Below are 13,403 nucleotides of genomic sequence, written 5' to 3'. Positions count from 1 at the left end.
CCTTGATATTAATTCCACTTAGCGATTGGTAATTAAATGGTACCTTTATCAATTAATTATCGACTTTTGTATTATTCTTCAAATTGTTGGCTTTTTTTATACATATATTCAAATAGTATTGGAGGAACGATTTGCTATCATAATACAAAGCGTCCCTGAGATATTAACCGGATCTAAAGAAGCAGCAGTAGAAGAAGGAATCGGTGGAGGTTAGATATAGGGTCGAGGACGTTCAGTCGTTTCATAACCGTATGACAAATCAGAAAGCAGAAGCGACTGGTAACGACTCCACTTTGTTTTCTCGAAATCAACAGCATCGATCTGTCCTAGTTCGAAATTAACCACGTTTTCGTTTCGTCGTTTATGTCCCTCGATCGCCACGTGGTCTTGTTATTTGTGTTCAAATGTATGATATGTACAAATGCATCGGTTAGAATACGTGCGCATGAAATCTGTCACGTCGACGAGACACGAGAAACGAACGAGTAGTCGTTTCTTTTCGTTGAAGATCGACAGAGGGAAGACGACACTGCGTACACTGTTCCTCGACTTTAACGTGATTGAGAGGCTCTCGTAGTGACACTGTCGTTGTCGAGCACAAACTCGTCGCCGATGGTAATATTAGTGGCGTTAACAGTTACTTCGCTACGATTTGTCACGTCCCGAAGAATCGCGTCACTCGCTCTGTCTTCTTCGTAACAAGCTTTCGTAACACGGATGAACAATTTCTAATATCGAATATAAGCTAATTTCAAGAAATTTCTAAAGAATGTTGCACCATAATTTTAATAGGTTCATTACCACCACTCAATTAGAAATTCGTTTATTGTAAACTATTTCCTTGTTTTTTTTTTTTTAATGAAATAATAAGAGTGTGCAGTTATCGAAAAATTTGGGTCAGGCCAAGTCAGGAATTTTCTTCAGATTCGAACAGGACCCCAAAAATTTATTCAGCACATCAATTTATTCGGGTAGCTGTAATTTTGGAAACTGATCTGATTCGAGACTCGAGTACCTGCACACCCCCTATGAAATATAATAATATAAAATAAATTAATATAATTCCAAATAGTGGATTAAATGACAGGGTGTAATTTTTGTCTGTTATATTTTGATGTTTGAAAAATTTGGGAATAGGGTTAAAGTCTATCTAATAAGTAGTTCTATTAAGTTGAATGCTAGATACACGTTCATTTCTAATACACAGAATAAGCATCTTAAGATGCTTGTGTCTCACCCACGCGAAACGAGCATAGAGTAATCAGCTTGCTCCACATAAGCACCTGCATCGATCTCTATCGTCGAATGAAATAGTACGAGCAACGAGTTGGTCGTAGACATCAGAATCAGATTACACCCCCTGGTAAGCTGGCAAACGAACAAGATTTTTTTCGTTAAAACAATGTTTCATGTTTAATGCATCGACGTCATGCTCGAACAAATAACTCGGCATCATCTCGTGGGCGAAAACTATTTCAACCTTTGCTCGATAGTGCTTAAACAAGCGAATCTGTTCGATCCACGGGGATCATCCGTGGCGTTACACCTACTCGTTCGAAGAAATTTGATCGGTCCGTAGATTCCATCTAATCCGTTTAAACCGTTGCCAGCTGATGGAAACGAAGCGCTAAGCGTTAAGAAGAGCTGAGGCATCGGCTCGTTTCTGATGACGAGAAACTCACGAGACACGACCGACGACACAAACAACCCTTCCAAACCGTGCTACCAATAGTCGTCTAAAAAATAGCGGCTAGAGATCCACTTTCATTGCTCTCTGTTGTAAAGTTTACTTGTTTCACATCAGGAAATTATAACTGAGAATTAAAATGTAATGCAATGTTCATTGGTGTAATTAAGTTGAGGCTAAGGTGAATTCGACCCCCCAAAAATGTGGACTGGTTCCCTTACTACTCTACAATTCTACAATTTTCAAATTCCAAACTTCCAAGTTTCTAAGATACTAAAATTTTCAAATTCCTAAATTCTGAAGTTCTAAGATTCTAAGTTTCTTAGGTTCTAAAATTCTAAAGTTCCAAGGTTCTAAAATTCCCAAATTCTAATATTCTAATAACACTGGACACTGTTAATAAAGTAAAGGGATCTGGCCCATCCCATAAATCTTAGTTAATTGCAAGAAAGATGAAAATCGAAAAATTAACTGTCACAAGTAGACAGAAATAATTATAATATTTCTAATGATAGATGAATGAATTACATAAACCGATTTCCATCACATTTTCAAGAAACCCTTATAGACACGCTATACGTAGGATAAACGTTATCTGTATTCAGGTAGCTCGTTTATTTCGTTTAATTGAAAGTCGACAGGCGGATGTCATCGAGTCGATCGAATCGAAGCAACGAGATCGTCTCATGTTCAGTCGATAACAGGTAGGACAGCGTTTCCGAAAGATGCATACGTAATGGCGTGTTCCCATAAGATCTTCGAGGATATACCTCTGACGAAGACAGGACGATATTTAGCATTCCTGTCGTGGCCATTTTTTAGCGGTTTCCAGACTTTTAACACCAAAACAACCAATATTGAATGTACATTTACTTTTATATTGAAAATAACTAAATGAAAGAAAAGTCAACTTACACTTTATCAAAAGTACCTTAATAATTTATTGTATTTTAATATTAGGGTGTATTTCTACATTTCAATTGAAAAATAGAGATTCCTGGAAAATCAGAAATTATCAACAATAGAAAAGACGAAACGCGTAAAATCTATAAGTGTTATCAACATCGGGGCAACGTAGCCGCGTAAATTTCGACTGTTTAATTTATCGAATCGTAAAATTCAAATTTGGTATCGGAAACAGGATGAAGAAGCAGCGATAGGAACGCTCGTAAAAGATACGTCTCCGCGAATTTATGATCTGCTCCTTATCTGTACCCGTGTAAATCGATCCCGAATGGACAAATTGGAGACATGCACTGACTTTATACGGATCGATGAACAGAGAACTCTGTTCTCCTCTTTAACACCTCACCGTATATACGTGTATATAAACGACACTATAAATTCCTCTAACTTTGATGATCTAACGTAAAACAGTACAGAAAATTCAAGTTCCTGTTGACTCCAGATCGTGATATCAAAGAAGACGTATAAGACAATAATTAGTTTAGAAATAAAGTATCAAAGAATGCATTTAAAAATATATCAAGCAAAGTCAAAACTTAATAGTTACTAAAATATTAAATATAAATTGGTTTTATTTTAAGCAGCCTTTCAACTGTTGTTTAATCGCAATGCTAATATGCAGTGCCTGGCAACTCGTACTATTTAAAAGGATTGCTCTTCAGATGGGTGTACACGGAACACCTTCTTCATGTATAATTTTCATTGAGCCTTAATGGCTATCTCATGTCGATAATATCTAATGTCTAACAAGGACAGTATTTACAAACTTGATCTACAAGGAGACTAACAAGGAGAATTCTCCGAGTGTCCCTCCCAGATTTTAATGAACTTTTGCATTTTGATAGATCGTATTATAAAGGTGCTATACACGATATTTCTTTTTACAGAGAGGTATTTGTGTATCTATGTGGAATAGAAGTGAATGATTTTTGAAACGATGCGCAGGCGATAACAGTGAAAGTCAGCGTGGGCCCTATCACCGTGGGTTCCAGTAAATTCTGATCGGACCCTATTGTGATAAGGGGCAACATCGAAATTTAATTAAACTCGCCCGGATTGACTGATTTACCCTTTTAGGAAGAGTTCGTGAGCGGACCGTTACATTTCACGGTGCTAGTTTCCAGGAACACTGGAACGAGCTACTTCTTAGAAAAAAGAATCTCCCAAGCTAATTAAACTAGATTATTATAAAATTCATTCGTTTAATATTCTCAACGATTCCACGCGTAATAATAAACAAATGAAAAAGAATATTTCACCGGAGTCTATGCGATTAATCTACTTGTACGAGCACGTCAACGCAACGAACGAGACAATTTTTCTCGTCGGGAAGATAAACGAATAAGATTAATGAACGCGTCGAAAAGTGAAGAAGATCGTAGCTGTTGAAGAAAAATATCATCTATAGCGGTAGCCTAATTAGAGCGCGTCCTATTAGCACGCCTTTTCTTTCACTTTCCATTAATTTCCCATGTTTCTGTGCAAACACGTGATTTACATTCCGAATCGGTGAGATCTGAGGGTTTCTTTCGTGCCGCGTATTTCGGGGACCACCGACCATTGGTCACCATAAAATAATATTGTCCGAGCAAATGCCTGCCGACTACGCCGAGGACAAACTATTTTAAAGTCCGTTCTATGGTCTCTTTTGTTTATTTATGAGCGCACTGCTTTCGTGACCTCGACGGAAGATGTTATTACAAGGACCTTCTTGCACGGCACCGGGAAGCGATTAGGAAAACGACGAAAGGTGTACTTTGTTGTTGATACCGGTTCTATCACCACGGCTTCTTCGGCTTGTCGTTTCTGAACAACTTTACAGAGAATCGTGTTGAAGTCGTGAAAGAAATCTGATGACGAACACACTGTTTCTACGTCATTGGACCCTTTGCCGACAATCGACGCGTATGTGCGTTCAAGCCAGTCATACCTTATCAGTATCATGATAATACGAAATTTAATTTCCTTTATTTTTGTTAATTTCCAAAAACGTTTCCTAAAATTTTCAAAAATATTCCAGTGTTTATTAAACAAAGGATTTTAATTTTCTAATAGAGGATCAAGTTACCCTTTTAGTTCTCCCTAGTTGTTCTATTTAGACCAAGTAGAATCATCACAACAATTTATAATTTTGAAATAATTCGTTTAATTAATGTCTTGTTCCTTGACATTTTATTTCGTTCTACAAGAAAAGTAATCACCATTGAAATTCCTTTTGTATCGCTGCTGGTACAAATCCTTTCACGCAGGATCCACGATCGACCAATCATCAGAAAATATCGTCTACTCTGACAGAAAAGCATACTAGGGCGCATTGTCGTCAAAGAGGACGTTATTGTAACGTTCCACCCCAAAAGATTCGTCTGCAGAGAGGAATAAAAGGCGGCAGACAAATCGTAATTGCGATTCGCAGCACGCGCGACTTGGATTCCGACCACCGTGTTGTGTGTTTCTTCAGTAAACACGGGTACAATATTGCGTGTGGTCGAAAACATTTTTCGGTCGCTCGCGAAACGCCGTTCGCCCTAAAGGGCCCTCCAGGAATTCTTCGAAGCGACCGAGTTTCTTTTCAATATTATTCGCTTAACAGTACGAGTAACCTATTGAATTTAAATGTTAATTTAGGCGAATTTGCGCAATTTCTAAATAAATCTAAACTACACCAAAGATTTTAAGATACCGAAATTCTGGTCAATGATTTATTTTTAAATAATCAATCGTGCAGCGTTGACAACGATTTCAGATATACAGTCTGTTGACAAAGTTCCTTCGTGTTGTAACGTTGGTAAAACGAGTGTTGAAGAGGAACGATCATAAGCCGATCGACGTTCCATTAGCACGAAATTTTCAAGTTTACGTTGGCCGATGTTAGAACAAACACGGTCGGCAAGAATCAAAGGGGAGACCGCCGAAAAGATTGGCTGAGGTACGTTGGTCGTGCCGAAGAAATCTGCAAGCTCATGCCCTTGAAAATCCTTTCTTGCCGCGTAACTCGAATGGGTTTCGATACTGCTGGTTCTCTCGAATCCGACGTCGGCTTGCTTCGAAACTCGTATGCTTTTGTTGTTGTAGCACATTTCCTCCGTGGCAAACAACACCCCATCGGTTTACCTGGTAATTGCTGGAAACACCGGCCGAGTGTTTACAGTGTCATCGAGGTATGGTCACACCTTACCGTACGAAACCACTTGGGAAGCTCGTTTTCTTCACCTGGGATCACACGGTACAATACCTTTCTAAGGGTCAGCAAACTATTATTTCAAAGCTTGCAGAAGTTAGCAAGTATACGATTGATATCGTTCCTTAGAAATTTTCCAAAAGATAGTCTTTAGAAAGCAACATATAACTAACGATATTCACGTTGAGTTGAAATTTGTTTTATTTTCTAACATTTTCCATAATAATAATCATCCATGAAATATTTTCGTTTTTTTTTTAATTATCAACCGTGTGATCCATTGATCCTTTAAGCCGAATGTAGTTCCCTAGATCATCGTTCTGAATTGTAGAGTGCGCAACAAAGCAAAAAGGAGGTTGTAAGCTACGTCGGTATTTCAGAACGTAAGACACGAAGTCATATAAGATGACAGGTTTATTCTATACCTGGTCTGTGTTCTTACCATGAAGATCGTTGTGATATTATAATACCAACTGTAGTCGATATAACAGAATGTAACAGCATTCGGTAATTAATCTATCAACCTAAGAGTACTTAAATTTCGCCTGTGGTAATAATAAAAAATGTAGGCTTACAAAAAGTTGTACAGTTGAGTATGGTAGGTTTATAAAAAATTGTACTGCTCCGAGGTTGGGACTTTTCGCGTAAGCATCTCTTCCCTGAGTTCCCGCCCCTTCTCTACAAATTGTGATAATTAAAACTTACAGTATTTGGTTTCTGAATCACTTTTAATATTAATATTGTCTTTTGTACATTTTTAATTATTCTTAAATTGGTGCAAATTTTATTTACAAACTGTTAATATAGATAACTACTATAAAAAATGATGAATAACATAATTTACAATACACATTTGTTGTAAATTAGATGATTATTAAATATTCTTTCAATATGAATACATGAAACAAACCTATGCAAGATATGAATGTATGAAGTAATGTGAAGGATGCTTCTGTTTGAAATCAAGAATTTAACTATTCATTTCCATTTCTTCTGGTTCTTGTTCGTCATTCGATTCTTGCATCATTTCTTCTTGTTCTGCAGCTTCTTCCAGCTTCTTTCTTTCCTTAAGTCCTGCAGCAGGTGATCTTATGAGAGACAAATCACGTTGAACTTCTTTAACATCCCTTTCTTGTTCTAATTCGCGTCCTTTACGTAATCTTTGCATTATATGTAGATTCTGTCTTCTCTGTCTGATAGTTTCTACTTTCCTCATTGCTTCAATCGTCTTGTTCCATAATTCTCTATTGTATTTAACAGGTATATTTCTTCTTTTTTCAAATTCAAATGCTGGATCCACTGCCAATTCTTTGCCTACAGTTTTCCTGTACGCTTTGGTCCATCTGACTTTTCTTGGATTCTTCTTCTTCTTGAATGCAGCATGACATTTTGAACGGCAAAATTTGAATATCTGTATTAAAAATATACAAGATAAAATAATGTACAATTTGTACAATTTGTAAACCCAATCAGAAAACTAACCTTATAATGCAATAATCTTAGATTACAGAATACGATTCAGTAATTTGCATTTATACATTTTTTAACAGAATACTGACCTTACAATCGTTCCTTACAAATTGAATTCCATGTCCTGGGTAAATCCGGGACGAACAAAAATAACACGTTTCTATACGCATATTGCATAAGGTTAGGAAATCCTTAAGCAAAACTTGAAATCAGAGGTGTGAATACATCCTAATGAAAATCGACTAACAACAGCGCTACCTATAAATTATATTTTAAATGATGATTTTATTAAGAAATTGTTCGATACATATTGTTGCTTTGAAGTGTTTACAGTATGAAATATTATTTATATTTATGAATATACGATCATCAATAAGTAACTAAATAAAAGGGGTATCTATAATTTTTTATTGTTATTTTATTATTATTATTTCATAACTAATAAAATAATTTGAATTTAAGCCTTTTAAAATGTTATTAACTCATAAATGTTTAGTATCTTAGAAGAGCTTATAAATTACTGTAATATTAAAGAAGAGAGATATCTTAATGAATAAACTGAAGAGTGTCTTGGTAATAGGATCATTCTGCTGAATTCAATCTTAATTTTTAGAATTTTCAAAAACTGCGTTTTAACAAAAAGATATTTAAAATTAAATTACGCAATTGGTTATTTTTATGCATTATTGTGCCACATCTATTGATTTGAATAGAGCATTGTAGAGACATCTAACGGTGTGGGTCTTGGCATAAAAGTCAGTGGTGCTGGATGAGGTCTTCTCGTTGGACCGTCTGTACGTAGTTAGTAAAAATGAATGTTGTGGCGAAATCGTCGAATTTGTCACCTTTTTTAAGGTCGACTGTGACTGTCGTTACAAATGGAACACAACCAGTAGTTTCAAGTGCTGCTGTTGTAAAACCAAAGATTATTGGGAAATCTACCGTCAAACTACTACTTAAAGAAAGTATGCTTCAAAGTCTTATTACAGGGCCTTTGCGTGTAAGCTCAGGAATCGGAGGTACAAAAAATATGTTTATATGTTATTTTATTAATCATTATATTTTTTAAATAAATTTTAATTTCGTGTAAATTGCGATTATATAATCATGTCATACACTGTACAGAGTTTACAGATTACTGTAATACCAATGGAGTATTTTAATTATTTTAAGAAGAATCTTGCTATTGTTTTGTTATATAAAAAACAATTACAAGTTGAAAGGTGGTATGCTTATTAATTGATTCTTATAGCGAGCTTACTAGCAGTGCAAAGGAGAATGGCTCATACCGATATTCAATGGCCAGATTTTACTGATTATCGTCAAGACTCTACTAAAGATCCAACAGTTAAGAGTAAAGAATCTGCAGCTAGTCGTAAAACTTTCACATATGTTATGACAACTGGTCAGTAAATTTACTGCTTCTTTTTGTAATTTACAGGATTTCAAAAATATACATTCTTATTTGTTATGTAGCTATGGGTGTTGGTTGTATGTACTCTGCAAAATCAGCTGTACATAATGCTGTATCTCTATTAGCTGCAACTAAAGATGTTTTGGCTTTAGCAAAAATTGAAGTTAAACTTGATACAATTCCAGAAGGAAAAAGTGTCATTTTTAAATGGCGTGGAAAACCTTTATTTGTACGTCACAGGTAAATATTTATACATTATCAATTCTTTATACCGCATATATGTTAGTTAAAATTGGTATTTATTCTAAAATAACAATAGGTCAGCAAAAGAAATCGAAAAAGAATCGCAAGTTGATATTACAAATCTTAGAGATCCACAAGACGATAAGGATCGTGTGAAACAACCAGAGTGGTTAATTGTGCTGGGAGTATGTACGCATTTGGGATGCGTCCCAATTGCTAATGCTGGTGAATTTGGTGGTTATTATTGTCCTTGTCATGGTTCTCACTATGACGCCAGTGGGAGGATTAGGAAAGGACCAGCACCTCTAAACTTAGAAGTGCCACCTTATGAATTCATTGATCAGAAAACTGTACTAGTTGGTTGAAATGTAAATGTTTGTAGTCAAATGATAATGTTCTTTCTAATGTCACCTTTTTTGCACGAATTCTTTTATTCTAAATTTAGACAAAATATTTTCTTTACAATTTAAATTATCAGTACGATGAAGTATTATAAACACAATAAAATTGTGTAAATAATACAATAAAGTGTAACCGAAATAGAACCACTATGTTTAATTCGTTTCCAATTAAAACTTGTTAATTACCAACCATTGTGTCATTTATATTTATGTAGACGTAGCATACATGTATTAAACAATGACATTACTTTATTTCCTCAAAAAACAAATAGAATGTTACATATCATAGTAGATGATATATATATAGTTATATAATTATTACATTAAACATAACAAATTATATCGTATAAATAAAACAAAAGTAGAAATATTATATCGCGAATAAATTCTGTGAGTACTTGAAGATGGGAAAGTTCTTCCCGCTTCCGCTAGACGCCGCCACCTGTTTTAGACCAAATTTTCGTTTTCAAAGCACGGCAAGGGCGTCTATGCGACCGACAATCTGCCGACCGGTCCTCTGTTTTCAGTCGCCTTCGCTGCGGGCAGCGTACGGACGGAAGAGTTGAGAGTTTTTCGCGAAAATCGGTTGTGTTTCTTAGACTGTCATCATTTTACCGCTATCGTATACGATGATACAAAAGTCCCTAACTCTTCGACAAGTGATTTTCGTGAGCATACATTCGAAATAAGAACAAAAATGTACTCCCGAAAATGAGTTTTCTGTTGACGCGTTACCGGTACTTAGCAATACATCGCGAAAGGGTTATAATCGAATAATACTCGATACCAAATAATAAGGTGACACATTGAAGAATAAGAAAAGGGTAAAATACGAAACAAAAGGCGGGAAACGAATGCGTGGAAAACCGATTTTGGTAAGTTTTAATCTATTTTATTTAACATTTACATAATTTTTTTTTCTGTATTACCTTTATCCACTTTGACTATTTTAACACATACTCATCGTGTATAATGTCAATGAATCGCATGTTAATACATAATACTTGGTTAAAACAATTATAATTTAAATGAAATTGTCAAACAGAACGACACGACAAAAATACGTATAAATTTTTCTTGATTCCTTATATCTCATGACTTTCAATTTGTGTTTCGTAAGTATCTCCGTGCAAATTCTCAATTGTATTTCTCTTCGATATCGGTGAATCAAATCGTGTAGCTGAATGTTCTGACAATTGTTATTGAATAGATTTCGAAGCACGATGTCTGTCGCACAAATTCACCCGTACAGTAACCTAGAGCAATTGTTTTCGTAACCTTAACGAGACACATGTTGTGTTTCTGCATGTTTGGTTCCACCGGTATGATGACTTTAGTACATTTGAATCATAGTTTGCATCCTGTTAACGGTTTAAGCACGAGTAGTCATAGTTTTTGCCATACTACTTGCGTGCCTTTCGAGTCGTGTAAACAAAGGCACTGATCATCATGTCCCGACACGATCAGTGCGTTAAGGTCGGTTCTGGAAACACGAGTGCAGAAGTCATTTCGCTTCTTTGATTTCTCTCGTTACGTATCCTTACGTACGTTCTCATTTAAGTGAATATTTGAAACGAACAATTTTATCGTGTAGTCTACAGAGACTGAAGAATATTGCGTTATACTTCGTCTCGACATTTGGTGAGAAAAAAAAGTAATTATATTCTGTATAAAGTATTACATATAGTATTTATTATATGAAATCATATTGATTATAATTCATAACGAACACTTTTATCTTTCTTTCACAAAATCCAAATAGAATTTAGTAGATTCGTTAACCAGTAATGAATTCAACAATATTGGCTCACCGCCATTGTTTGTTCCCGCGCGATCGCAATTTTCACGCATCAGCTGAAACGTATTTCGGTTATTCCGGTTAATTACCCTCCGGATAACGCGAGGCAGCTCAAGCCGAATAATAAGAAGGCAACAAAGTTCGTTCTCTCCATCGTGCATTGAAGTTATTCAATATCGAAGGACGTCTGTGTTAGGATCTGGTTTACTGTTTGCAAAATGCTAACGCTGACCCTCTCCAGAATTTCGTATACGCGCCGCGTCGTTGTCGAGGCGAAGTTGCAAGTGCAAAGCCGCGGCTACCGGGCTTTTCGGACATGAGAGAGAGAAAGAAATATAGAGAGCACCCCTCTTCGTCCCTCCCGCCGTGCACACCACTTTAACCAGCCCTTGCTTCTCTTCCTCCTTTCTTCTCGTACCTTCGCATAGCTGCGCGGCGTGCGCGTACTAGCATTCTAATTCTTTATGCAGCCGGCCAAGGAAGTTCACAGTAGGAATGCACGGAAGGGAGGTTGCAAAATCCTGTTCCCTTGTTTTTTTTCTTTTCTTCTCATTTTTCTCCCTCTTTATCTCGCTTGCTCTTTCTCTTTCTGTGAAAGAGGTCGTTTTGTGCCCTGCATTCATCGGGACGCACACGGTGGTGCGCGTGTGTGCACACATGCCCGTTCAGCCACGTGTGCCCGTGCACGTACGAGGACTAGGGAAAGCGGGTAAGCGTTTGCGTGCGTGCGTACGCTTCCGAAAGTGAGTGGGACACGCGGTCCTTCACGCTGAAGGAGAATCAATAGATGTGCGTTGCATCTTGCCCCTCTTGTCCACCATTTCGGCTGTCCCGCGCGCACCCTTCTTCTGCCGCTGACTCGACCTTCGCAGGAGAGTACCTTCGTCGAGCATCCCTTCTTCACGATTCGTTGTTATCTCGTGTTGAAAAGATGTGCACCAGTAGATGATGGCTCGTACGTTTGTCGAAGGAATTTTCGTTTCGCGTAAATTGACGAGGGATGAATCTCCGTTAGGGTGGAAAAGCTTGGCTCGATCCTACGGGTTTTGGGAAAATTCGTTTATAGATAAGTCGATTTAAAGCGCAACGCACACGCGGAATTTTAATTCTCATGAATTACTCTCGCGAAGGTGTAGGAATATCGTACGCAGATTATGAATAACTAAACGACCTCAAGCTTCGTGTAACCTATGACCTTTGTAATTTTATCCGAATAAAGCCTGGCGCTAGAATTGTATTTGAAAGGTCTCGTTAATAGAAAATTTTTATTTTTTTTATTTTTCTTGCTATTTAATTGCGTTAAATTTATATTGAAGGTCATTTGTAATTCTTACAATGGTCTACATATTAGCATTTACATCATACTGTAGATAGAAATATATGAATTTGATATTAGTAATTTAGATAAGTTTTCGATTAAAATATTTACACATATTTGATAATTTTTATTTAATAGTTTGATATTTTCTGTTACGAAAAGTTTCCATGATTCCGACAACGTTTCAATCGATTTTACATGGCGTTCGTCCTCCGTGTCTTACTACCCTCACTCGTGTCATGTAGAAGATGTTATCCGCTTGAAAGTTGACGCGTAAATCAAGATACAACGACGGATAAACGGCAATTGCCATATAATCCGTCAAAATAGAGTAACTTCAACGTATGCTCGAATCGTGCGTTCAGCACCGACCATCCTGTTACATCGATTAAACGTAGAGATAGATACCTGTTTGAGCAGCAACCGTTCCTCTTATCCGGCTACTGAATTATTTAAACGGGGAATCGTTGTTTAACGATACTTTTGTCACTTTATTTACTTTTCCCTCTTGCCCATTGCCTCCTCTTCATTCCCATTGAATTTCAACAGTCATACTTAATAATTTTCTTTCTTTTTGTTGCTATCAAAGTATTTCATTTTTAATGACTGCCATTTTCAACAATTAAAAGATTCAGCAGACTGAGTAACAATTTGGATGTTTAACATTCATAACCGCGATCGTTTGCACTTTCTCTAAAGTTAATTGCAAATAATTCACCGAGAAGAAAACACGATTACAACTGCATCATAGAATGCACAGTAACACTGGTGTATACTAATGTATCCGCATATTTATTGATCTATCCATTTATCCGTATACCCCGTAGTCCTTAACTTCGGAGGGTTGCACGGGGTGCAACTTTAAACATGGATGTATACATAGAAACCGGTAACACGATTGTCATGCTTCTTTAATTGTATTCCTAAT

The 13,403-nt window shown here is 36.5% G+C and overlaps 2 protein-coding genes across 3 annotated transcripts; one reads left to right on the top strand and one right to left on the bottom strand.

Moving 5' to 3' along the window:
- Positions 1–6,075: 6,075 nt before the first annotated feature.
- On the bottom strand, positions 6,076–7,548 carry RpL24-like (ribosomal protein L24-like). 2 transcript variants are annotated; one of them, XR_004583215.2, is made up of 3 exons: positions 7,391–7,548; positions 6,742–7,242; positions 6,076–6,509 (listed from the first exon to the last, which is right to left on the bottom strand). XR_004583215.2 is itself a non-coding variant. In XM_034339528.2 (2 exons), the coding sequence occupies exons 1-2, from the start codon at positions 7,469–7,471 to the stop codon at positions 6,802–6,804; spliced, it is 522 nt and encodes a 173-aa protein (XP_034195419.1). In that variant the 5' UTR covers positions 7,472–7,548; the 3' UTR covers positions 6,570–6,801. The 2 variants fall into 2 exon arrangements, 1 of the variants encoding a protein (XP_034195419.1); XM_034339528.2 differs by lacking the exon at positions 6,076–6,509 and having other exon boundaries at positions 6,570–7,242.
- Positions 7,549–8,036: 488 nt separating this feature from the next.
- RFeSP (Rieske iron-sulfur protein) lies at positions 8,037–9,525 on the top strand. The gene is made up of 4 exons (XM_034339527.2): positions 8,037–8,320; positions 8,554–8,706; positions 8,778–8,955; positions 9,035–9,525. Exons 1-4 carry the CDS (start codon positions 8,113–8,115, stop codon positions 9,321–9,323), a joined length of 828 nt encoding a protein of 275 aa, XP_034195418.2. The 5' UTR covers positions 8,037–8,112; the 3' UTR covers positions 9,324–9,525.
- The last annotated feature ends 3,878 nt before the right edge of the window (positions 9,526–13,403 follow it).

The sequence above is a fragment of the Osmia lignaria genome, chromosome 10 (assembly GCF_051020975.1).
Source record: "Osmia lignaria lignaria isolate PbOS001 chromosome 10, iyOsmLign1, whole genome shotgun sequence".
Lineage (NCBI taxonomy): Eukaryota > Metazoa > Arthropoda > Insecta > Hymenoptera > Megachilidae > Osmia > Osmia lignaria.
Note: the sequence above shows the minus strand (reverse complement) of the source record. Positions and strands in the feature narration are given on the sequence as shown.